This window comes from Pieris brassicae, chromosome 6 (assembly GCF_905147105.1).
Source record: "Pieris brassicae chromosome 6, ilPieBrab1.1, whole genome shotgun sequence".
Classification (NCBI taxonomy): Eukaryota; Metazoa; Arthropoda; class Insecta; order Lepidoptera; family Pieridae; genus Pieris; species Pieris brassicae.
Window position 1 is genome coordinate 9,430,809 of NC_059670.1, and position 25,197 is coordinate 9,456,005.

Below are 25,197 nucleotides of genomic sequence, written 5' to 3' on the forward strand. Positions count from 1 at the left end.
GGCCGCGGGAGTAACCGTCAACAAACGGTTATTTAAATAAAATAAAATCTTACTCCAATAATAAAGATTGTGGTTGAAACTAGTTGTAAGTAGCAGTCGACATTTTCACGTTTAGTTCGCCGTGAGTTTGTGGTACGAGTCGACGATTCCACGCCGCGTCGTTTAATTATACAATTTAAAATATAACAATGCAAATACAATGGACGATTATATTCAAACACAATAACGCACAGTGAATTACAAACGGATTGCTTCGAAAAATATTTTTGAATTAATTACGGTGAGTTTCTAAACGTTTTTATTTTAAAATGTTTTGTTTATTTTTTATTTATCTTTTTAATAAAACAGCTGGTTAAATTGTATTTGTTTTAGTAAAAGACGTGTGTGAGTAGTACAGAGAAAGCAGGCATTTTCTATTCGATAGCAATGTCACTTTAATAAAAACAATTGCTTTTTTTTGTTGACGTTTAATAAATTTTATAAATAGCACGAATTTTTTATTGTCTTTATGAATTGGCTAGGTCACACAGTTTCACCCATTGAAAGATCTCATTGTTGTATGAAAGTGTGAATGAAGTGCTTCGTATATGGTATACAACAAACTTAATTAACTAAAAACTCGTCCCGGTTTCGCATTAGTTGCACTCTCTATAGTGGTTTATAAACAGTACTTATGTCTAGTCTATGTTTTTATACTATTGTGCGGTAAAAAGCCTTCCGGCCTGGATAGGGTTCGATTCTCGATACCTTAATTTAATCTAATTTCTAGGCACATATTAGCTTTATAAGTAAAGCAGACGCAGAATTACGTTAGAATTCAGTATCGCTAAATAGATTTATTAAAATTGTGATATGTCGTGCATCGTAATTAATAAAGTGTAATCTAAAAAAATAAATCGCACAATTTACGAACGTATTAATTTCAGCAAGGTTATAGTTTTGGCCTTTTCCTTATTATGAATTAATATTATTATTTATAAATATGGTATTGCGTCATGTAATTTGACTTTTATAGTGTACAATTCAAATTTTGTCATTTTCGCTTGGCATTTACAAATGTAATAATAATAATAATTAGAGCTTTATTCATGAATCTATACAAAAATGTCAGTTACAACATTTATTAATTAAATGAATTCCTTTTTTTGTATGGAGGTGGTTTTAAAAGCCACCTCTATATTTTTCCATCTCTTATTTTTTATCAATGCATTCTTCAGATCGAATTGTCTTTATTTGGATTTTAAAGTGCATAGTTTTAATTGCTTTGACGTGGAGCGAGTTTTTTATTTTTATTATTGACCTATTCTTCGTTATAAAATGGAGGGTGGTAGTCGCTTTCCCCACAGGGACCTGCCGGATTGGCGAGTATTTTCGTAACGTGATAATTGTTGATATAGTATTTTCTCTGTTTTCTGGTATGCTTTGTTTTGTTTTCTTTTTTAGTCACTGGATTCTACAATTTGCTCTGATATGCTAAAAGGTTTTATTTATTTTCTAAGAAGCCATAGCAGTGTTGCTGTTTATTTTCAGATGGTGATTTGAATTGTGAGCACTTTCTTTTAGTCCATCGATCCCTTCTCCTTTGCTAGCTTATACTTTATGGAGGGGATTTATCCACTTATTTGTTCCTGTTCTTTCTGCTTTAGATGCTTTCTTTTCAAACTTACATCTTTAGAATAGTCTACCGTTGCATATAAATTTGAAGGGTAGTTTTTATTATGTTTTAATCGGTATTAGTCTTTTGTGTTTCCAATTTTCTTGCCAAGACTCCTTAGGTTACTAATCTCCCAATGATCCCATTTATTTCATTTGTTAACATTCTTCTTTCTTGCTTCTCTTTTTATGTTTTGCACGCGCGTTTGAAAGGCTTTCACTGCATCTATTAGTTTATGGTTTTCGGCTATAAGACTAAGTTTTTCGTCAATACCCATTGTTATGGTACCTTTCCTTATTGATATAGTGATTGTATTAAACAGTATGTGTCTCATGTAAACATATAATTCAGCCATACACATGAGACAATTTGGTTAATTTTTACAAAACAATGCGTGAATTTTCACGCCATATCTGGTCAAGTTACGCACCGACGCTAACTCGTCTATAAGGAAAATATTAAACAGAGACCCGAATGTGGCATTTTTGAGGATACTCAAACAAAGCTATATTATATAGCTTATATTTAATTTTAAGTTTTGTCACTTGTATGTTTATTTCTCCACTGTAAATTTTAGTACTCATTTATTATTGCAATTTTGTATTAAAATAAATTTAAACTAGTTTGACAATTTATAAATTCTGGCCGTAGTTAGATGCGTTATGTAAATCTTCTCCTTGTACATGTATTTTGAGAATTTAAATAGCAGCTCCCATTTTATATAAATAAATATATATACATGTAATAATGACAATGAGTTCGTGAAGAGCCTTGGACCACTAGTAAAACCACTATCAGTAGGTTTACAGCGAAACTAAATGTCGGCCTGTTATGCATTCTCAATATGTACAGGATGTTGTAGAGATCACCTACATACGTCACAGCTTGATATGCATCTCGCACTCGCAACATGCATTCTCGTTTCTGTTCAAGGTACGAACGGTTTTCAAAGTGTAATCTTGAAACACATGTTTTCTCCTAGTAATATTTATAGGCAATCGTTTGTGATGATTTGTTAACGTTTAAAACATGTGGTAACTCACGAATTTGATCGATTTGAACGATCGATTTGATTGCATTTGTTTTTCGTTTTCTCCTAATAATTGTGTGGTATTACAAATTGTGTCCTTTGAAAATCTCATTCTTACTTCGTAATTTTTACTTTACTCATCTATAGTTAGTACTAACTATAGTATAAAATATTTTAATATTATATATTAATTCAAATTAAATTAATTATATTGAAGAATAACACGATTTAACAGTGGGTCAGAATTGAAGATTATCATTTGTGTTTATTTAAAGCGACTCCGCGATATTTATTACATTATATTTTTTAAATCTAATATAATTTCTATTTAGATCAAAAATAATATATTAATACTACTCCGCTAAAAGAAAATATAATAATAATAAGTTAAAATAAATGTGTAATAAAAGTAATAAATCCAAAGATGGAGGCGGTATGCGGTCGTGGCGACGGCATGTGCCAGGCATATGCGCTGTCCGCTGCGCTGCATTCTCTAAATCTCTACTGTTCTGCAATATCTGCCGCACTCGTCTGCTGCTGCGTCAACCGACGACCTCAATGGTAACTATTCAAACTTCGATTATTTTATTATATTAGGACGTGTTAGCTTCACTAAACATATGATTTTCCGTTTCATCAACATAGAACGATTTATTTATTCGCTTCATGATTGAAAGATCGCATAATAACTCTGAACTACTCAGTTGGAGTAGTAGGTATTTAATAAATAACAATCTGATTTTACTCACATAAAATATATGTTCAGTATAAGAAAACGTTGGCGATTACAAAATACCCGAGGCATCACAAGTTTGGTCCTCGCAGTGGTGTGGTGCTGCTCAGCGGCCTCCGCTTCCCTCCGGCCAGCTGCTACAGTACACCTGGTGGCATCTCTAATGGCACCGCTCTCGTGGCTGGCAGCAGCAGCCCTCCACGTTTCATTATGGAAACGCCGATCTGCCGCCCCAACACTCTATCTAGGCATCTACTGGTTTCTCGCAACTGTTTGTTCGGCGGCGGTACTTTTCGAAAAGATGAAAAAGGACAACTTTGTGACACACATCGAAGTGTACTTTCAATCTTTCAGTCTATTTCTCACGATGATTATGACTTTTGTTGACTGTTTATGCTTTTATGACGAGGTAAGAAGCGAAAGTAAATATTATTACACTTTTTATTATGTTTATATTATAATGCTCTATTTACTGCTATGATTAAGTTAAGTAGCTTTTCCTGTACAATGGGTGGTGACCTAATAACAAGCTAATTAGTTGTATGAAAGCGACAATTTTTAAAGACTTATTAACTATATATATATACCTAGTTAATTCGAATGTAAAACAGTGTTTTAATTGGAATGCCTCTTAGTTGATAATAGGGTTTTCCATAGAAAGTTCTTCAATCCATACTAGTCTCGTATTATATGCTTCATAGGACATCGGTTTAGGATGTTAACCTCAATATTACTCAGAGGGAGACGCCAGACGACGGACGTGGAGACACGCTTCAAGTCTGGCGTCGCGCCATTATGATTGTCCACACGCTTTTATTGTATTTGAATTTACTAGCTATTTCCGCTCTATACAAACAAGAAGGTAAAAAAAATTTAATTGCACACATTATACTTATACCTATTTAGTATTTATAACGTAACATACACGATGATGAATCTATTATCCTAAAACACACATTGTTCTTACTCAAATGTTTTATGTACTAAAGGTGTTTTCACTTGTAGGTAGTAAAACGAAATTATTCAATTCAGAAATCTACCGATCCATATAAAATTGTTTACAAACACAATGAAACACATTTTTATGGGAAAATCACGTTTTTCTGGCTCAATTCAATTTTATACAAAGGATGTGAGGAACCTCTCGAAGGTGACGATCTCGGATTTCTTCCCGAGAGAGAAAAATCTAAAACGTGTTTTCAAAAGTTTAAAGACACATATTACGACCAGAAGGTAAGTTGTTCCGTTATAAAAGTAGATTTGTATATTAACCGGATCTTAAAGTAGTTTTGGTTATCAGCACAAACATTTTACAAAAACGTTAATAAATAATTTTAAAATCGTCTCTTGATATCAGATACTTGTTAAAACTGTTGAAATTGTATCGTGCGTCATACACGAACATAGGAAAACTCATACTGAAAATTTTACTAAATTATATATAATATTAAAGATATAATTCGTATTGCAGGCATCGAAACACAAACAAGACAGACCGAGTCTATGGAAATGCCACGCCGCGAGTGTCTGGCCAAATTTCTATATTGCAGGAGTTTTGAAAATGTTTGGTGACGTTATTGGTGTGATACCACCTCTGGGCCTGGGGATCATAATACAGTTTATAGAGAAGCCTTTAATGACGAGTTACGAAAGTACGGATGTAACTGTTGACGAATTCTTGAACAATGGCTATGCAATGTTGATGATTGTGACATTAGCACTCGTAGTACAAGCTCTTTTGTCGCAAAACTCTACACATTTGGTTACTGTGGAGGGGAGTAGGTTGAAAACTTCCTTACAGGTGAATTACTTTAATATATTATATTCCACATAGAACTACACAATCACGTAGAAAATAAAACATTAAAATTATTATTGTAAAATAATAAACAGTCACTTTTCTTTATTTAAAAACATAATTTTTGGAAGCAATAAAACATTACATTTCTTTCACATAGATACAATTATATTGTAAAATACATATTTCTAAATATTTTATAGAATATGGTGTTTGACAAGTGTACACGTCTGGCATCTTGGTCTACTCACGAAGACAAGGAAGACGAACAATCTCCACTTTTACATATGCCAAAAGAAGAAGCTTCTCAGACGGGAATGCTCATGAATTTGGTCTCTCAGGACACTTACAACATTATGTCTTGTGTTTGGATTTGTCATTACTCCTGGGCTATACCTCTAAAGGTATATTTTCCTAAATCGCCTCTTACTTTTAGACCTACAAGAGCATTTCGCTTTAGCCAACCCATATTGTTTCGCAGTCACGCAGTACGTTGACACTTCATTGATAACTTTTTATTTTAAGTGATAAGCGTTTTGGTGTATAAATCTAAACATTTAGTTCTTGTTTTCTGGGACGACTTCAGGGCTTCCAATCTAATGCATTGAACCTAAGTGCGTGATCGAATGAACTGGGTAACTTAAGGAAGAGCAACCTGTCAATTGGGATCGTAGCTTTCATAGTTCCTAACTTATTTTTTAAATTAATTCCCTCAACAGTTTATAATTAGTAATAAATACGGTCCTTACCTATAACATTTATTTTTAAGGTAACAGTTATATTATACCTGTTGTACATTAAGTTGGGAATCAGTGCGATAATTGGAGCAGCCACCAGCGTTCTACTCATAACGCCGCTACAATTCTACATTGGCAAAAGAATTTCAGACAATTCCCGAATTATTTCAAAGTGCACCGACCACAGAGTGTCGAAAATGGCAGAGATATTGAAGGGAATCAATGTCATTAAGTTGTTTGTCTGGGAGGATTTGTTTAACGAAAAGATTTTGCAGCTGAGGGAAGTTGAACTAAAACATCTTAATAAGGATTCTATATACTGGGGATTTTTAAGTAAGTTACCGTGTAATATAAAAAAAGCTTTTGTTCATTACAACAACTTAAATTAAGGACTCGGTTGAGTCAGTGACATCAAAAACTTGTCGGTTTGACTAACTTTGTCAAAGGCCTACTCCATGTCTTTCGAAGCCACTACAAAACTAAACAAAGATATAATAGAAAATTACATTGTAACGTATCTAAGCCGTTATATAGAAACAATATTCTTTAAATTACACACAAATAAACTTAATTAACTGCACTTATTTACATATAAAGCTTCACTTGTATTTTCAGCATTCACAACCCAATTTTCTTCAGTATTCATTACTGTAATTACATTTGTTGCACAATATTGGCTTAATAAAAGCAGTGAATTGACAACAGTAAATGTATTTGCTGGGCTTGTCTTGTTCAACCAATTAACGATTCCGTTGCTGATTTTACCTGTCACAGTGCTGATGATCATTCAAGCAATGGTAAGTAGCTTCTCATATATAAACATTTAAACCCACTACTGTTACTTCCTTTAACGAGACACTACCAGTAAATAAAAGCAACCTAAAATTTCAGGTCAGCACCCAGAGAATCCAAGATTTTCTGGATTTACCGGAATCGCAGAATTGCAATGATAGTAATGAAGATATAAGTAAAAATTACGAGTTCAACGATGAACAGTTCACTCAAAATAATCCTCAATCGCAAATAAATGAATCTCAATTTGAAAACATGGAAAATAATGCTGATTGCGATCATTCTGATTATCTGATGAGATTTAGAAGTGCAGCGTTTTCTTGGGGAACGAAGGAGAATACTTGTTTAGAAATTGAAGATTTGGACCTACCTTCAGGTATTGAATTAATTATAGGTTTGGATCATTAAATTAGCTATAAGCATCATGTAATTTTACTTATTGATATTTATGAAGTTTCTTAGTAAGTAAGTTTCTTAAATGAAGGTCAGCAGGATGCATCACAAATAAATAAATAGTAAAGTTATAAATGTTTCCAATTTATTGGTTTCGTTTAGGGCTAGGAAAATCAGTTTCTGTCAAAACTTGGCACACATTTGAAAAATTCACGGAAGGTATAATTTCGGCTTAATCAAATTACAGGTAAACTAATAATGGTGATCGGATCATCTAATTCTGGGAAATCATCGCTGCTCTCTGCAGTTCTTGGTGAAATGCAACTAGAACATGGACACGTGGATACTAACGGGTAAGATACTGTTTACTAACTGATTTCTTTGTGAATTATTTATCATGAAACCTGTTGACTAAATGTTTTATTTAATAGACGTGTAAAGTAGTTTTACCATATCCTGTACATATTAATTCTCAATGTATGTATAAAAATTGAGGAATAAAGTATGCAATAAATTAAAGTTTATACCTTAGGCATGGGACGGACATATTTTTGTTTAATGTTTTTCGGAACATTTAAATTATTTTTGATTTCCGATAAATTAGAATATCATTTACTTATTCTTATTATATATGCAATATACATTAATTTTTAGGCACATCTCCACATGGTATTCTGGTCAACCACCATGGCTTCTGGATTGGTCAATTCGAGACAACATTCTTATGGGGAGTGCCTGGTGTGCCACAAGGTATTTACGCGTTGTGCGAGCTGTTGGTCTTCGTCCAGACTTGCAACTCCTTCCGGGTAAGATAAAATCAATTGCTGTTTATTTGAATTCTCTAACCTCACAATGGAGCATCTATACATTAGTTTTTATCCTCCTCAGATGGTGATAAAACGATATTAGGTAGTTACGGCATTCCTCTATCTGGTGGGCAACGCGTGCGTGTATGCATTGCTCGAGCTTTATACTCCGGGGCTCGTCTGCTTGCCTTTGATGAACCATTAAGTGCTTTGGACGTACCTTTAGCGAGACAAGTAGTAGCCCGTGCATTGTTGCCAGCTGCAAGATCGGGCCGCACTATACTTCTTGCTACGAGTAGATTGGAACTGCTTCATTATGCAGATTCGGTAATACCTTTTATTGAAAGTAGATGTAGACCAAAGTATCACAAATATAAATATTGTATTTTTTAAAATATAAGTTTAAAAAAATTGCATAGGTGGGTCAATTGGCAATTTTGGATAAACAAATGGTATCGTGAACAGTCGTGAACACTTTTCTCTTCTTTATCAGAATTCATATTTTAATTTTTCTTATTAGTTTTAAGCATTGATTATCAATAAATGATACCTTGTCTCGATAAGGTGATAGTGATGGACGGGGGCCGAGTGAGTGGAGTAGGTCGTCCAGGACTGTGTGAGGGTACGCTTGGCGAATGGTGGTCATTAGCTGGGGAGGCTCGCGCGTCTGCAGCAAGATGCGGGGCTGGTCCTCCTGGTGGCACAGCCCAAGAGCGCTCTCATCTCCTTCATGAACTATCTAAAATTAAAAACCAGAGAAGCATCTCAGAAGACAACATTGTAAGTGTTTAAATAAAACAATTAATTAAGATGCCTTTTTTATTTACCTTCAAGTCAAGTCGAAAATATATTATTTTTAACTATTATACCAAAATAAAAACCAACATATCTAACAAGACAGCCTTTAGAAGCAAGCAGTTTTGAGTCTGCAACTTTTAATTATTTTAAGTAACAATATAATAACTATTTAACCAATTATCTTATCTACATTTTTTATTTTCAGATAGGAGTATCTGAAGCCACTGGAGCGCATCTCTTAGCTGAGGTATGGACGTGTGGCGCGGGGACTTGGAGAAAGACATCAAGACGCAGCCGTTCTGCGTTATCTAGGCAATTCTCATCGCCTCCAGCCACTGTTCAGGATCATAAGTAAACTAAATGGTTCTACCAGTACATCTAGATCTAGCTTTTAAGACGTTAAATGTATCCGATTAATATGTAATACGTGATGGTTCCGTATTAATTCAAGCCGACTAGATAATAACAATGCTTTGTGAAGAATGAAATTGAAATGTTGATACAATGTACTAACAAAAAAATAGATTATTTTTACCTTAATAAATAAACATATAATATGAGGATTACAATGATATAATTTAAATTTTTGTAGTGTGTAGATTTCTGAGGAATAATAAGTATTTGTATAAGTGATAATGTTTAAAAATCCAGGTTACGACGTGAAGTTCGTCGCACCGTAAGTGCTGACGCTTCTAGTGATACGCTGCAAAGAGATGCAAGTCTCTTGCGCAGATTATTGCGTCCACGGGCTACCAACACCCTGACACGGTAAATATGGACTCTAAATCAATTTATGGCGTCAATACGCAACTTATAAGCAATCAGTTTTCATAGTATCTTTTAAATTCGAGATTAAAAATTATGTGCAGTTATATTTACTTTTTACTTATTTTTCGTTAGATGGACTCCAAGAACATTGCGTCGCTTCATCAGCTCTGATTCGGACGCCAACGTGGAAGTCGGATCTAAAGGCAATAATTTTTAAGTAATTTAATACGTTTGTAGCACTAATTCACATTTCGTTTTTTTTTCATTAATTCTATGTATCCAAATTAAAAACTCAGATTAAGGTACTAATTTATATTGTTTTTTTTTAGGTAAAGTAATTTTCGTTTCGCTTTTGAAGCTCCAAAGCTTTTAAAAAACAACGTATATACATTATATATAGAAGAAATAGACGAATAATCATGTCTACTCCATTGGAGGACTATGTCATCTTGTTTAATTTATTTATTAAGTCCTAAAGCAACATGTATCTAGGCTACACATTATACACAACAATTACGTATATATAAGAACTCTAAAGTTTCAAGGAAAAAATTAAACACAAGCAAACAGCAAAAATAAACTAAAACTAAACTTAAACCTCATTAAGAGCTTAATTGTTGGTAAAATATATCAACATTTTCAATAATGTTAGTAATTGAGGTGTAAGAACGAGATAGCCTATTCAATGGAGTATGAAAAGTAAATTTGTGGTTATCCAAAAAACTGATAATGAAGTATTATATAGCCTGATAATTTAATTAATTTAGATCAAGATGTGACATTGGAATCTACATTTACATCGTTGACCTCAAATGGTGCAGAAAATGTGGGCATATGCGACACTCCGGTAGCTCGAGATGACCCACTTCGAAACGAGGTGAGCCAGACTGTGCAAATATTTTTTTAATTATCAAGAACGCATGAATGTTATGAACGCATGTTTTTCATAAACATTAAATGGATGTAACTGATAAAAATAAAATATGTTTATTATGGAACATAAGATACAAGTATCACTTATTCCACGTCATTAAATTTAAATAGGTAGACATCCCTAGTCACAAGACGTTATGATTCCATTTGATATTCTACGCATCAAAGTTTTATGTAAATTATAACTGGCGTTATTCAGAACTGTAAAATACACACCAAAAGTTATATTGTAATTTATATATGTATTTTATTGGCGTTGAATGTGCTCGATCCAAGGAGCTTACTCTCAATGCCTGCTTGAGATCCTGGAATAAAGGATTGATTTGTTTTATAAGCGCCGCGGTTCTAGTTCATCTAGTTACTTAGATGAATTTGAGAATCGCGAGAATCCAAGCCACCATCTTAAGCATTGTCATTAAATTAATGTTTCCCTCGTAATTTATTAGTATTTATCTTTTATTATACTTACATATACATATATGAACAAATATGTAAAATATATTACACTGACCCAGAACCCGTACAGATATTTTACTGTCAATTGAGTGACAACCGAAGTTGCTATGCTATCAAAACTTTGTTGTCTCGGGAAATTTAGGATTGAAATCCGATAAATTTATATATTCATTAAGCTTCACGGAAGCTATAATCAGTGGATTTCATTACAGTGGTCGGTATGGAAGGAATACTTAAAGAGCTGTGGGTGGTGGGGAGTCATGTTTTGCCTAACAGCAGCGGCGGCGCAGGGTCTAGTGGTCGCCGCTGACTGCTGGCTGTCCCATCTCGCTGACCAGAACACACGACAGAACCTCACCCGTCAACAGGTTAATATGTGATTATAGCATGAAATGAAAACAGAAGTCCTTTACTTATTTAGAAGATCAACAATCATCATTATCAATAATAAGTTGATAAACTTCACTCAATATTACTACCTTAAGAAAATCCGCCCATACTGATGTGAGAACAGAAAGAACAGTTCTAAACGTGAATTCCAAATCCCAATATTTCTTTAAAATTTCATAAATTAAGTGATATAATAGTCTAACATTCAATTTTACGTAGATGTGGGAGATGGTACGAACATACGCTGGTTGGTGCGCGTGTGGTGCGACTGCGGGCGGTCTAGCTCAAGCAGCGTGCGCTTGTGCGGGCGCGGCAGCGAGAAGACTCGTACACGAGAAACTGCTAGCAACCACTCTCCATACACCTTTGTATCATCACCACGCCACACCACAAGGCGCTTATGTTCATCGTTTTTCTGCTGATATAACTATTATTGATAAGGTTAGCTAGTTATGTTTTAATGATTTTTTTTAATATTTTTAACAATCGTTGAGTATGAATTGCTAGGTTTAGGTAAACCAAAGGTTATGCTTAAGAAGTGAATTATATAAAACAAATATTTTATTTTCAGAAATTACCAACGGCAATAAGCCGATGGGTGCAATTAACTCTCTTATGTGGAGCAGCTTTTCTTGTTAATATTATTCTATCTCCGTGGACGTTGATTGTTTTACTACCGGCTGCTTTCTTCTATTTCGCGTTACAATCAATTTATTTAAAAAATGCGAGGTAAGTAATATGATATATGGTAGTGGTTGAATTTAAAACTATATATTTATTTACTTGCTTTTGATTGTGTAGCGAACTTCAGCGTATTGAAGCAAGTAGCGCGGCTAGTGTGGTGTCGCTGACAGCGCAGACAAGCGCGGGTGCGGTCACAGTAAGAGCAGGGCAGTTACAAGCTCGTCTCCGCGACGTATTTCAAAAGAGAGTAGACGATAATCATAATGCTCTGCTACTAATAAATGCCTCTAACCGTTGGCTTGGACTTGGGTTGGTAAGTATTTATACTGTACTATAGTCCTCACTTTAATATAATTCATCAATATAAGACATTATTGTTTATAGAAATTTATTTTTTTAGGATCTTGTTGGAGTGTGTACAGTGTTCACAGCATTATCAGTTGCATTGTATAGTGAAAGCTCGGGGTCAGTAGCCGGTTTAGCTGGCACCTATGCTCTATTATTGCCTGTGTACCTTGCTCATCTTGCTAAGTGCCGCGCAGATCTTCACCTGCAACTAGCATCCCTAGAAAGAATCCTCTCCGATACTAATGTGCCTAAAGAAGATTACAGAGACGACTGTTAGTACATCAAAGATTATATTCTTTGTTAATGTTAACGTTTTAAGTCACTAAGTACCTATGTTTTCAATATTTACTAAAAAAAAATAGTAATATTGTGTTGCAAACAGATCCTATACCCGTTGGATGGCAACGAAGTGGGAGAATTGAGTTCCAAGATGTCAATGTACAGCATCAACCGGATGCTCCAATTATTCTCAAGGATGTTAATTTCATTGTTGAGCCTGGACAGAAGGTATTTGTCATTGATTAGGAACATTGATCATTTAACATGTCGCTAAACAAATTATAAATAAAACGACAATACAACAATATTTAAAGTTAGTAAGTAATAAGATTTTATGCCTACATACTTTTTCAGGTCGCCGTGTGCGGTCGTAGTGGCAGCGGTAAATCAACTCTGTTGCTAACATGCGCTGGTGCTACGGAAATACAAAGCGGTCGAATACTTATTGACGGCCAAGATATCACTCGGGTCCCATTGAAACCTTTGCGTCATCGTATCGTGGTATTACCACAGGAAAATATAATGTTCTCAGGGACACTGAGGGAAAATCTAGACCCACTTGCCGTCCACACAGATGAAGAAATATGGCAGTGTTTAAAAGCTGTTGGACTGTATGATTTTGTTACGGCCCAATCTGCCGGGCTAGGTGAGTTGATAAAAAACACTTTTATTTATTAATTACCACTCGTTACATATTGTTACGAAGACGGGTCGACTACAATGTTTCTAGATTTTTCCACTAGTTAGAGAACTTTTCAGCAGGCTGAAATATGATTTCTGACCGTTTCAGGAGAGGCTCAATCACATATTAGTTAATTGTAATTTCCATAATGTTACCCTAGTTTTCAGGAAGCTGAAACATTTTTTCAGTCAGTTTCAGAACATGTGTAGTCGAGTGGTGCAGTTTTCAGGAGACCCGTTTTCAGGCGTTTTCAGGCCTAGTTATACCCCCTTTGATGAAGGAATATTCTAGACCGAACTTTCTAGGTGTGAGACAAGGACGAAATGATACGAGAGAGAGAGAGAGAGAAGATCAGAACTTTCTCGAAACTAGACGAGCACTCTAGAACGCCGTACGACAAGGACGGAGCAACGTGCGAAAGAGACAAAGAGTGCGAACGTTCTAGAATTGTGCAATCGCTACTCAGTAGCAAGCCCGCCTAGAAAGTTCTCGAATATTGTTTAGAATTATTCCCAGGGATATATAAGCGAGCCGAAACGCGACTAGGCACTTCGTTTTGAATGCGATAACAAGAGCGAAACACCGAAGCGATAAAGTGAATATAAGTGATAAAGTACTGTGTGAAGTGTGCATAAGTGAAGTAATTAGTGACTGTGTTTTTGTGTGCTATTAGTGCATTTCTGCAATTAATTTATGCCCATAAATTCCTCATTGATTTATTAAGAAATAAACCTTTGAAGAAATCTACGGCATTTTCTATCCGATCCCCTAGCTCGTAACAATATATAAAAGCCCGGTCGAACCTAATTTTATCACTGCATTTAGTAACTCGGAAACTTACCTAATTTTGCATTAGCATTGATAAGTTAAAAATATGCAAATCAAACAGACCAATTAATTAAATTATACAAATTACATCTACACCGTGAATTTATTCTGTATAGATATATTTCTTTTTAGAGTGCATAGTAAGCAATCGCAATAACGGTTGGTCTGGGGGTGGACGCGTTGGGCGTGTATGTGCAGCGCGAGCTGCTTTACACGCTCGACCAGCTGCCGCTTTGTTACTGGACGAGCCAGCCGCGGCGCTCGACGCGTCCGCTCAACGTGCGTTGCTCCGCGCTCTTGCAAAACTCGCACCACATACTACTATCATCACAGTAGCGGTATGTACTTTCTAAATTGAATTTAAATTAAAAAACCTAATCCCATGGTTCGGTGTTGTAATTTAAATTACAATGGGGGTGTTATTTAAATTGTAGGATGAATTTTCTACCTAATTCATAATATTTTATTTACTTAATGTCCAGTCTATTTATTTACATACTATCACGAAATAGAGGAAATGATATCTGAAACTTGTAAAACGTATATAAATGAAACTAGATTACTAATGATATCATTATTATTTTAGCACCGGTTATCATCAGTTCGTGATTACGACACCTGCGTAATTCTTGACAAGGGCCGCTTAGCAGAACAAGGAAACATCAACAGTTTATTGTCCGATCCGTCGAGTCGACTTTCATGTATGCTGACAACTCCCGCCCACCTCATATAACCAAATAAGTAGTTTTACAAGCTGAAGATAATACCCCAAAGGTGCTTTTTGTTAAAAATATTTCTTGTGAAATATTCGTACTTTTAGTATTTTTATTCCATCCTTATTCATAAAACTCAGACTGCATTCATGTTTGCGATGAATGATGAATGTTTTAAAGCATTTTTATGAATGAGTTTGTCACGTTGAAGACTGAATTATGATTTGTACAATTAAAATAAATAAAACAAAGCTTTCATTCCATTGTATTTTAGACAACAATATAAACTCAATTAGCTGACGTTGAGCGCACTCCGCGCGTACCAGTCAACATACAACATTTATCACTACATAACAACTTACAACATACGTTGGCACCGATTTACATTAAAAAAATATTTGTGTAGTCATATAAAAATATTCGCTTACCTACGCCGTAATATTAAATATTCTAGTTAAATCTCGACATGTAATAAATTCTCTGTTTCACTTAACTCTAGATTGGTATTCACGGGACGGGGATGGTTACGTTTAATCTTTGGTTTCGACGACACCTAAGGCACTTGGCATTTAAGTTCAATTTACACTGTCGCGAACTTTGCAAGAGGGTGTGTTATAACATTGTCTATGCCATAATGACGTTTATGGCAATAGTACAGATTCCCTGTCGCAGCGAACTAGCTTAGTAAGACGTTCAATTAACAGCCTAGCCTTTTAACTAAATAGCGCCGTTTAATTAGCGGCCTGAAAGATATTCAGCCAGTTGATCAAATAGCGGATCGATGACGTTTCATTACTTGCCTAGTTTGTTGGCTGTTCATTGAAATTTAGTTCCACTTTCTGCTACTCTCAAACTTGATGGTGGTCCAAACTCTAATGAAAAACAACAAGTACAATGTAAGTGTGTAGTGACAATTCTAGTGTGACTGATTCCAGCAATTTAATTTTTAAAGACATTTTTATATCAGATGTTTCATCTTTTTTATTTCTGCCACACAGTCACTCTATCGTACGAATGGCCTGAGCATTAGCCAGGCAGTTTATTAAACGTTACAAACGCCACTTTTTCTTTCAGGCCGCTAGTTAAACGGAGCTGTTTAGTTAAAAGGCCAAGCTGTTAATTGAACGGCTTATTAATCTAGTTGGCAGCGACACATGTAAGCTACAGGAATTCTTAATAATTAAATAATTTCGTGGAAGACGAAACCGTTTTTATCTCGAATTCGTTTTCAATCAATACCGTGACAATCTAAATTGAACCTCAAAATCACTTGGATTGTATTTTGCATGTTTATGTTACGTAACCTAGAATTATTCCATGTCAATATTAATAAAATTCCCATAATTTTGTGCATCGAATTAATCAAAAAACCATGTGAACACCAATAATTGCACATTAACTCAAGATTAGTAGCCGAACACCCTTTTATAGATGCCATAATTTAGACCCTTTGAGTATTTCATAACAAGCAGTTAGCAAAATGAGCCATAGACAATCACCGCACGTAACTTGGTAAATGGAGCATGGGTTGAAAGACAATGCCTAGCCAATTGGACAAATATTTTCAACATCATATTTCAGGCTCTTAGAGCATTTAAAATCAAACAATTTGTATTGAATAATCACCAGACGCTGTCAATTTGTTGAATTATTTTTTCATGTCATTTTATTTATAACGTTTTACGTCTGTGTTTAACTCAACGACAAATTCTGAAAACTAAATCTGTCAAATATTTAAACTTTGACACTTGCCAAATTGTGTTTACTCTGTGATGAAATGACAGATGACTGATGTAGTTTTCTATACGCAAATATTTTCCCCAAAGGCTACATATTGAATCGTCAAGTTATCATAATGTATAGATAGATACATTTTACATTATGGCTTCATAAAGGGTCAACTTCAAGACATGTACAACACACGCAATCTGAGACCACTTAAGAAAATCTTAAAAACGCGATGTTATTAAAAATTAAGCCGCTCATAATTTTTTCCCGATTTTAACTTTAAAACCGCTATACAGTGTTTTTAAATTTCGCGGGAACAATTTTTCTGCAGCAAAAATCTGTAATATTCACATGTACGTAAACGTACAAGGGTTATAAGTGGGCGTTCTGGTGACGTCAGATTTAGGTCGGTTCTTTCTTGACGGCGGCGGCGGCCGCCCGCGCCTCCTCTGCCAATCGCTCGGGACTCGAAAGGATATCCGTGGTCGTACATAAAACACGCAGCGAGTTCAGTACCGCTGTAAATAAAAAAATGTATTTATTAATTATAAGGAGATATGCATTACACTGAACCCTTTCCAGCTCATCCATAACAAAGTTAATAGGTATATATACATTTCTAAAATTACAATTTGTTTTTTTTAACTGTTCATACCAAATTCTTCTCGTAATTTTTGTATATATAATCAATAACAACTAAAAATATTGAAGAAAACTTGACTTTGAGAACTGGCAGTAATTAAATCATAATTTTCACATGAATTAATAATTGAGTAGAAATAAATCAATACCTGGCCTCATCTCAACAAGTGAGCAATGCTGCTCCGCCCAAAGTAGAGTTGTCCGTACGAGGTCTGCCCGACTGCTGCACGAAACGCACGCGCTGAAGGACTCCACTAGGGCTGCGCTCACCACGCTAAACTGTTTTACTAGCTCAGGACATCATAGATAGAAGAATAAAATTGATAACAGATAACACCTATCTCAGAAACGACTAACTAATCATATTGTTAAGGTCTCTTTTATGGCTATTTCTATTTATGATGCACAAACAGAATCGTTACGTATCGCGAACGCGACGCGTCGATATTATGATGAAAATTTTGGTTGAACCCACTAAAATACAGAATAATGTCGCAAAAATCTAAATAATTTCAGCTGCTCAGTTTCGTGAATTAGTAGTTCAATTAATTGAGAGTGTTATTCAGAAATTATTATGTCAAGTACCGTTAATATTTCAAATGGAAGACCCACACGGAATCCTAGTGAGGCCTTGTGCACTTTCTCAAACCAAACGTCCTTTTATATTATGTATAATCAAGATTTTTCTTTCTTCTTTCAAATCGAGTCCAAAAAAAACCGAAGATGGAAGTTATCAATTCGATTTTGTTTGTTTCGTTAGACCTACGGGACCAAATTTAAAAATTCTTACGACTAACTCAGTTCATACATTTTAAATCTTCCCGTGCTTATATGAAAAGGATACCAGCCAATACTTCCAATTATGCATGGTTCTGGCTGCGACATGAGCGGCGAACATCTCCCGGAGACGACTAGCGCGGCCTCGAGACACCGGCGCTCCCGTCGCTGGTAGCAGCGAATGGCAGTTTCTAAAATACAATGTACGCAGGTGGTGTAACGTTGAACTTAAATTAATCTTGCAGTGTTAGTCAATTGCGCGTGCGCATCGGTCGTGTGATCGAATAACATAATATGAAGGAATACATCGTGAGGAAACCGACGTGCCTTATATCAAAAATCTATGTGTGACACTGACGGCTGATCACCTATTAGACTAATTAGGAAAATAAATGATGAAGGCCTAGACAGAAGATCTAGAAGTTCTAGCGCCGTAACCACGTACATAGAACAGATGTTTTATTAATGATTTTTCCTTAGTAACAATAAAATATACGATTTGATCACTAATTTTTTTATGTATTTATTGGCCATATAATTTGCGTTTTTAATTTAAAACCATTAATCCATTAATCAATTGAACGATAGCAGTAACAACAAAAAAAAGCTTAAGGCAGAATTTTTATTAAATTGTTTTTTTCAGCAAGTAACAAAATAAAAAATATATATTTGCCAAAGTATTTTCTCGATTATAACTATTGTATTTGAATGAAATGTGATTATTATCCGATCCTTATTAATTCCTAACTTCCTCAGAATCAATTTCCGTAAGATGTAGCATGATCATATTCAAGAACAGTTATTTATTTAAATATATTATATATTTATTGTGGCAGCGTCCATGCGTCGGGTTGTCTCTCTCCCTAAAATATGGCAAGAAGGCCGATGGCTGACCATGCGTGATACTCGTGAACGGGTGCTACTTGTGGTGACTGGTCGTACTTGAATTCGTGTATGTTATTTTTGTCAGTAAGTGGAAAATGGTGTGATGGTTGCAGCTCCTTACAAACGTTGTGTAATACAAAAAAAAAACTTAATTAAAAAGTGGCGGAGAGTTTATTGCCAATTCTTCTCTTCTGTTCTACGCCGTTGATTTGATGATAACTGACAGTAAATGTAAAATTAGAAGCATTTAATGTATATAAGTGTACATTGTGTTACCTATATGAATAAATGATTTTTGACTTTGACTTAAATTCTAATTTATGACGTCTTAGTAATGGGCCGATTAAAAAAAATCCCTATTAGAATGTTAATAATCCCTGAGCAGTATAGTTCGAGTCGATCGAAAAACAGGTCGTTTTACATGATCTTGACCGTGACATTGAATGGCTCTTTTAGTTTAACCAATTTTAATTGGTAATACTTACGATATGGAATTGTTTAAGCAGTCAATTTGCTGCCTTAAATTCTCCATTTCTTCTTTAATTTGATTCCTCTCCGCTTTCAATTGTTTAATGTACTCGGCCCCTTTTTGCAGCATAGCCGCTTTACTTATCTGAAAAATTGTATTCGTAATCTATGTATATATAAACATGAAACCCTATTTCCCTTGGTCACGGCATCACGCGTGAACGGCTGGACCGATTTCGCTAATTCTTTTTTTGTTGCGTTTGTTATTGTCAGGTGAATATTCTTATGAAAAAAATAAATATAAAATAATTATGGTCGCTAATTGTTTGTGGCAAAAATCTTGACAATCCATGATTTTCACATGGCCAGTTATATGTCGCCTGTCCCCATGTCGGAATACCAACAAAACTATTTATATACGCGTCATAAAAACAAACACGGAATGTTGTATATCATATAACCATTTTTAGTTAATTACACCAATTCGAAATCAATATTCACAGTTAAGACAGGACAACATCTGTCGGGTCCGCTAGTTGTGTAATATTTTCCGGATTCTGATGTTAAACCCATGATCACTCGCAGTGCCAAAAGGTCGTTTAATGAATTAGTATATTGTTTTCTTGAAGGAAGTAGAATTGGAAATAATCGACCGGCAGCTTCAAATTTGGAGTGTTAAAAAAATGCATATTTAAGAAAGCAATGATTTGGGCGTTTAGAAAATAATATTTCATAAGTGTCATGAATTTGAGAAATCTTTTATGTATTAATACATAATCATTTACCGGTGAAACAGATAAAATCGGTTTGCCATTGATATTTTTGTCTATTCTTTTATAAAAATCAATATTCTATTTATATACTACGTAAGCCTTGGAAGATCGAGAATATTATCTTTATATTAAACAGATTGCTCTTTTGCTTTAAAATACATTCATAAAAATATATATGTATTTTACTTTATTTATTTCACTATATCTACATACAAGTTATGTTTATGTTTAAAGAACTTTATTTCTAATTACAAAATTATATTTTATTTACATGAGAAACTTAATATTAAACGAGCGAGATACACGTCCCAATTTAGTTATTATCTATATTTCCTCGAAATACCAGTTCTTAAACCATGACTAAAACTCAAGACTTTAAAATATGCTTACCTTAGCAGCTGGGTTCGTGTTGAGGTGAGGTATGAGCGCCTGGAGGGTATCAAAGCCATTCTTGATGTTATACCGACGTTTTTGTTCCGCGTGCAAATGCGTACGCCGCGGTTCACGTGGGGAACCCGCGCGTGGCGAACCGGGCGATCCGCCTGGAGAAAGGGACTGCGCACGCGACTGTCATGATTTATAACTGTTATTATTACGTTTCTTACTACTTAGGTTTACATGTGAATTGTGGAAGGCCGGGGTAGAATGGTAAAGAATGGCGAAATACAAAACATATCTTCGTCAAAAGACTAGCTGATTAGTGTTAATAATAAATAATGGAAAAATATAAAAATTAATTGCTGTTCATTTGTTAGACGAAAGACTAAAACTCGAGAATGGATGGACTTATATTATCTTGAAATATTTGTGGAAGTTCAGGGAAGACGGCGGGAAACATAAATAATAAGTAATGAAAATACTAAAAACGACAAGTGAATTTTCCTAACTGGGTAACATTTGAGGTATTTGTCTTTGTCGACGCCATTCTACGCCTTCGGGTAAATTGCATTATTTATAATATAATTATTTTACATAAGGGTATATATATATGTGCGGCTGTCTCTCCCCGTAAAATATGACGAGGGATGTTAGTTACTTCGACTATGTACTTCCGTATTGTTCCTACGAGGATATAAGTGCGTGCTACTATTTCACCTACAGCTGATAGGGGACAAATTTTTATTTATTTACCATTAACTAACTAATAATCGCTTGAGATGTCACGTGGAACATGGTGTAATGATTGCAGCTAACAAACGTTGTGTAATACAAAAAAAAAATGGCGATTAAAAAGAGTGGCGGAGAGTTAATTCTTCTCCAGTTCTTCTCTTCCGATCTACGCCCTTGATTTGAGAACTGGCAGTAAATGTATAATTACGTAATTATACATTTACTGCCAGTTCTCATACACCCGACATTTATTATAGCAAAAATAATAAAACTTATATAGGTTACAGACAGATTACAAGATTTTTGTTTTAGCGTCAAATACGTGTACTGATAACGCGCGATAAGAAAAGACCAAAGTCTAGTGTCGGAGACAAGTTTCGCACAACTCCAGAGCGTGACAGGAATAACGTATTCAACGATTAGACATAACAGCTGATAACATAGGCCTTTTATACGATTTTACAATCTTAAGTAGCTGGTTTTGATAGATTATAGGCAAGCAATTATGACACTGAAACACATACAGCTAAAGTGGTATGTCTCTTTCTGTTAATTAAGTTTATGATATGATGAAAAGAGACAGATAACGGTTGAACATGAATATGGGGGGTTACTCGAAACTCGCATGTATTTTGGTTACATATGTGTACTACGGCTACATTTTATAACAAATAAATTTAATACTAAAATTTAAGAATGTTTAATAAACGCCATCTTTAGTTAAATCACATGTCAGTCGTGTCAGCGTATTTAATAGAAGTTGTTTGCCTAGAACGCGATAATTTTTGCACAAGTCCTGAGCGTGGTATATAAAAAAGGTATATCGCTGAGATAAACTGATTATGTAGGCCTTTTTTGTACTTATATTCTATATTTAAAGATTTTCGGCCTTAATAAACGTAGAGATAACACCGCGTCTTATCATTTATTTTACAGGAAATAAATCCCTCATGGAAACAAACACTTAATTTCGTTTAGAGACTTATGTAACAACAAGAAACAATTGATCGATAATGAAATTTATAGGTTACGTTATTTTACATAACACAATTATTTTTTAATAAATTTTAATATTCCCTAGAAAACTCCATGTGGGTGACCAGACTACAGCGACTACGTAACTTCTTATAGCGACACCAATTCGAACGAATTATTATTTAAAAAAATACAAATTCAGTACGTTTTCGAACGTTGTAATCGGGCGGATACTCTGAGATTGGGATACGTACGTATCAATATTGTAAGTTACAGGGGGGAAAGGTCCCAAAGCCTCTTCAAACTCAAACTAACTTTATTCGTATAGGTAAACAAGTACACTTATAATCCTCAGAAAAGAAGTTAAATTAAATGTAAATTTACATTTACTACCAGTTCGCAAGTCAAGGGCTTAGAGCGGGCAAGAAGAACTGGCAAGTAACTTTCCGCCATGCTTTTAAAGCGCTAAGTTTTGGGTCATACAAATTGTTTGATCTGGAGCAAATCAATCCCAAGGATTAGGATCATTTAGAGAACATATATGGTAAGTAAAAGTTTATAGTAAAAGAATAATAAATACTACGCTATGGTAATCAAAATAAAATTCATTTAAAACCTAAGCTAACAAATATTATCAAACAGCGCCGGTGCTGTAAAATATATTATAGAAAACCAAGTAGCGTCCTTGAAGCCCGTAAAAGCACTGTAATATTAGTTGTTTATAATAACGAAACAAAATCATATAAGTCGCTTTTTAATGCTGAAATATCGGTCGAATATGCATACAGACAGCGGTGCAACGCAATCACAGCTATTTGGTTTTCTTTCCATGCCTACTCCATCGTGAAAAACTACGTAACGTACGTAACTACTACGTAAAAGTGATTGTTTTTTGTTATAAAACAATAGTCAAACATTCAAAAATAGAATGCAATATTGTTTTTATAAAATCACGCTTGAAATTCAAAAATAATGTGCTGGAACAGAACTTTGAGACCAACTACGTACAGTATATACAATTTTCTTAACCTACATAGTAATCATATAAATAAATAAAATTACAATTAAAACAAATTTAAACAGTTTGGTCCCTGTAGCAGGATTCTGGAATTTTCCACTAGTTATAAAACTTTTCAGCAGGCTGAAATGTGATTTCTGACCGTTTCAGACGAGGGTCAATCACACATTTGAAAATTGTAATTTGCATAATGTTACCCTAGTTTTCAGGAGGATGAAACATCTTTTCAGGCAGTTTCACAACATGTGTAGTCGAGTAGTGCAGTTTTCAAGAGATCCGTTTTAGGTGTGGGACAAGGACGAAATGATACGTGAGAGAGAGGGAATATCGAAACCTTCTCGAAGCTAGACTGAGCACTCTAGAACGCCGTACGACACGGACGGAGCAATGTGGGAAAGAGACAAAGAGTACGGACGTTCTAGAATTGTGCAATCGCTACTCAGTAGCAATCCCACCTAGACAGTTCTGGAATATTGTTTAAGATTATTCCCAGGGATACATAAGCGAGCCGAAACGCGACCAGTTTTAGATTTACTTTTGAATGCGATATCAAGAGATAAACACCGAAGCGATAAAGTACTGTGTACATAATTAAGTAATTGGTGACGTTTTTGTGTGTAATAAGTAAATTTCTGCGAATAATTTGTGTTCATAAGTTCCTCATTTATTTATCAAGAAATAAAGCCTTGAAGAAATCTACGGCATTTTCTATCCGATCCCCTAGCTCGTAACAATATGACAGTTGTGTCACGTGGCTGACGAACAAAGATTACTATTTTTAAGTTTGATAAATTAGTGATTATTTACTACTTGTAACTCCAAAACGCTTTTAAAAGCCATGTTTTATACATATACCCTAATTATTTTTCAATTGCCTTCACACAGTCACTTTAAAATAAGTGTAAGCAATTAACTATAGTTCTACTTACATGATGTGGCGACATTATGTCACTCTCTATAGGCGATGGTTGTCCTCTTAAAATTGGGGACTGCATTGGATCCGAATTTAGGCCTTCCTCAGCGCTGGTATTCAGCTTGTAGAGGCTTTGAGCTGAACATACATTCGTTATTGGATTTTTGGTTGATGGATGTTTGGTTTGTATGTACAATTACCTTTCCACTGGGAATCGAACCCACGATATTACTGAAACTTTTATCCAAAAATACACCTGAATAGAACCATATACGCTTAATCAGCGTTTTTAACGCTATTATACTATGTTTAAAGGAAGTAAACTTATACAAAGGTTTGGTGTCTACCTTCATAATAAATTAAAATAATTTATATAAATTAAACCAAATGCCTGTGAACATTAGTTACCTATAGTAACTTCTCTCCACAAATGATATATCTCAATAACAATTGAATCAATTTTGACTAAATTTGGACGGTCTACTAGAACTTCTATTTTCCGGGAAATTCCTGCACAAAGATTGTACACAAAATTTGAAAGACGAATCAATCTTATACTTTAACATTATCGAATTCTAACAGTATCACACACAGGGGGCAATCTGATAACCTAATTTTTTTTAAGTCGGATGAAAAAAATACACATATTTACTAAAGCCCTCAGTCGCGTCTCTCTTGCTTTAATTTACAAATAGAAAAAGATGAGCGTTTCAGTCAAAACAATTTAGTTTTATAAGAGGGTAGACATGCTTAAATTATTCCATAGTAACAGCGCCTGTATTCTGTAATTCCGATTTTGATACCGACGAATTTGTATGCAACTTCGATATATTTCTCACAATATTCATAGTGGTGATGTCGCCATAAACCCTCAATATTAAAATCGTAATTGCTATTAAATTTACAGAGTAAGGGCTCTGTAATCTGTAAGTAACAATGACGATAACGAATACAATTCCGATTCCAAAGAGTTTTAGTTCCGCGCCATCACAAGGTTGCAACATCAACACTACGGATATTAAGAGAACTATGTGAAACTGATACAAAAACATTGAAATCGGTTTCACTGTCACTATTGGAAGTACA

At 34.7% G+C, this 25,197-nt stretch overlaps 2 protein-coding genes across 10 annotated transcripts in view; one reads left to right on the forward strand and one right to left on the reverse strand.

The window, feature by feature from the left end:
• On the forward strand, positions 1-16,754 carry LOC123710669 (ATP-binding cassette sub-family C member Sur-like). 2 transcript variants are annotated; one of them, XM_045662723.1, is made up of 26 exons: positions 1-280; positions 3,109-3,245; positions 3,451-3,826; positions 4,423-4,650; positions 4,889-5,218; positions 5,419-5,619; positions 5,985-6,285; positions 6,568-6,749; positions 6,844-7,120; positions 7,385-7,490; positions 7,792-7,943; positions 8,026-8,270; positions 8,508-8,723; positions 8,947-9,092; positions 9,393-9,509; positions 9,642-9,712; positions 10,277-10,386; positions 11,111-11,266; positions 11,508-11,729; positions 11,860-12,017; positions 12,090-12,285; positions 12,373-12,592; positions 12,703-12,827; positions 12,954-13,245; positions 14,242-14,447; positions 14,696-16,754. In XM_045662723.1, the coding sequence occupies exons 2-26, from the start codon at positions 3,109-3,111 to the stop codon at positions 14,840-14,842; spliced, it is 4,917 nt and encodes a 1,638-aa protein (XP_045518679.1). In that variant the 5' UTR covers positions 1-280; the 3' UTR covers positions 14,843-16,754. The 2 variants fall into 2 exon arrangements, with proteins under 2 accessions (XP_045518679.1, XP_045518680.1); XM_045662724.1 differs by lacking the exon at positions 1-280 and having other exon boundaries at positions 3,128-3,245; positions 3,510-3,826.
• Positions 15,072-25,197, reverse strand: part of LOC123710670 (MLX-interacting protein) — an 18,779-nt gene continuing 8,653 nt past the window's right edge. For 6 of the 8 annotated variants that reach the window (XM_045662726.1, XM_045662728.1, XM_045662725.1 and 3 more), the window contains 6 exons: positions 24,128-24,249; positions 20,486-20,662; positions 19,340-19,467; positions 18,037-18,160; positions 17,342-17,471; positions 15,072-17,068 (listed from right to left, as the gene is read on the reverse strand). In XM_045662726.1, the coding sequence (XP_045518682.1) occupies positions 16,953-17,068; positions 17,342-17,471; positions 18,037-18,160; positions 19,340-19,467; positions 20,486-20,662; positions 24,128-24,249 (797 nt within the window). In that variant the 3' untranslated portion in view covers positions 15,072-16,952. The remainder of the gene's footprint in view (positions 17,069-17,341; positions 17,472-18,036; positions 18,161-19,339; positions 19,468-20,485; positions 20,663-24,127; positions 24,250-25,197) is intronic. The other 2 variants (XM_045662733.1, XM_045662727.1) reach the window with 1 other exon arrangement.

Coding starts and splice junctions, on each gene's coding strand:
- LOC123710669 (XM_045662723.1), top strand. CDS start 3,109: ATGGAGGCGGTATGCGGTCGTGGCGACGGCATGTGCCAGGCATATGCG. Junction 6,286..6,567: donor TATATACTGGGGATTTTTAA/GTAAGTTACCGT, acceptor TTGTATTTTCAG/CATTCACAACCCAATTTTCT. Junction 6,750..6,843: donor TGATGATCATTCAAGCAATG/GTAAGTAGCTTC, acceptor CTAAAATTTCAG/GTCAGCACCCAGAGAATCCA.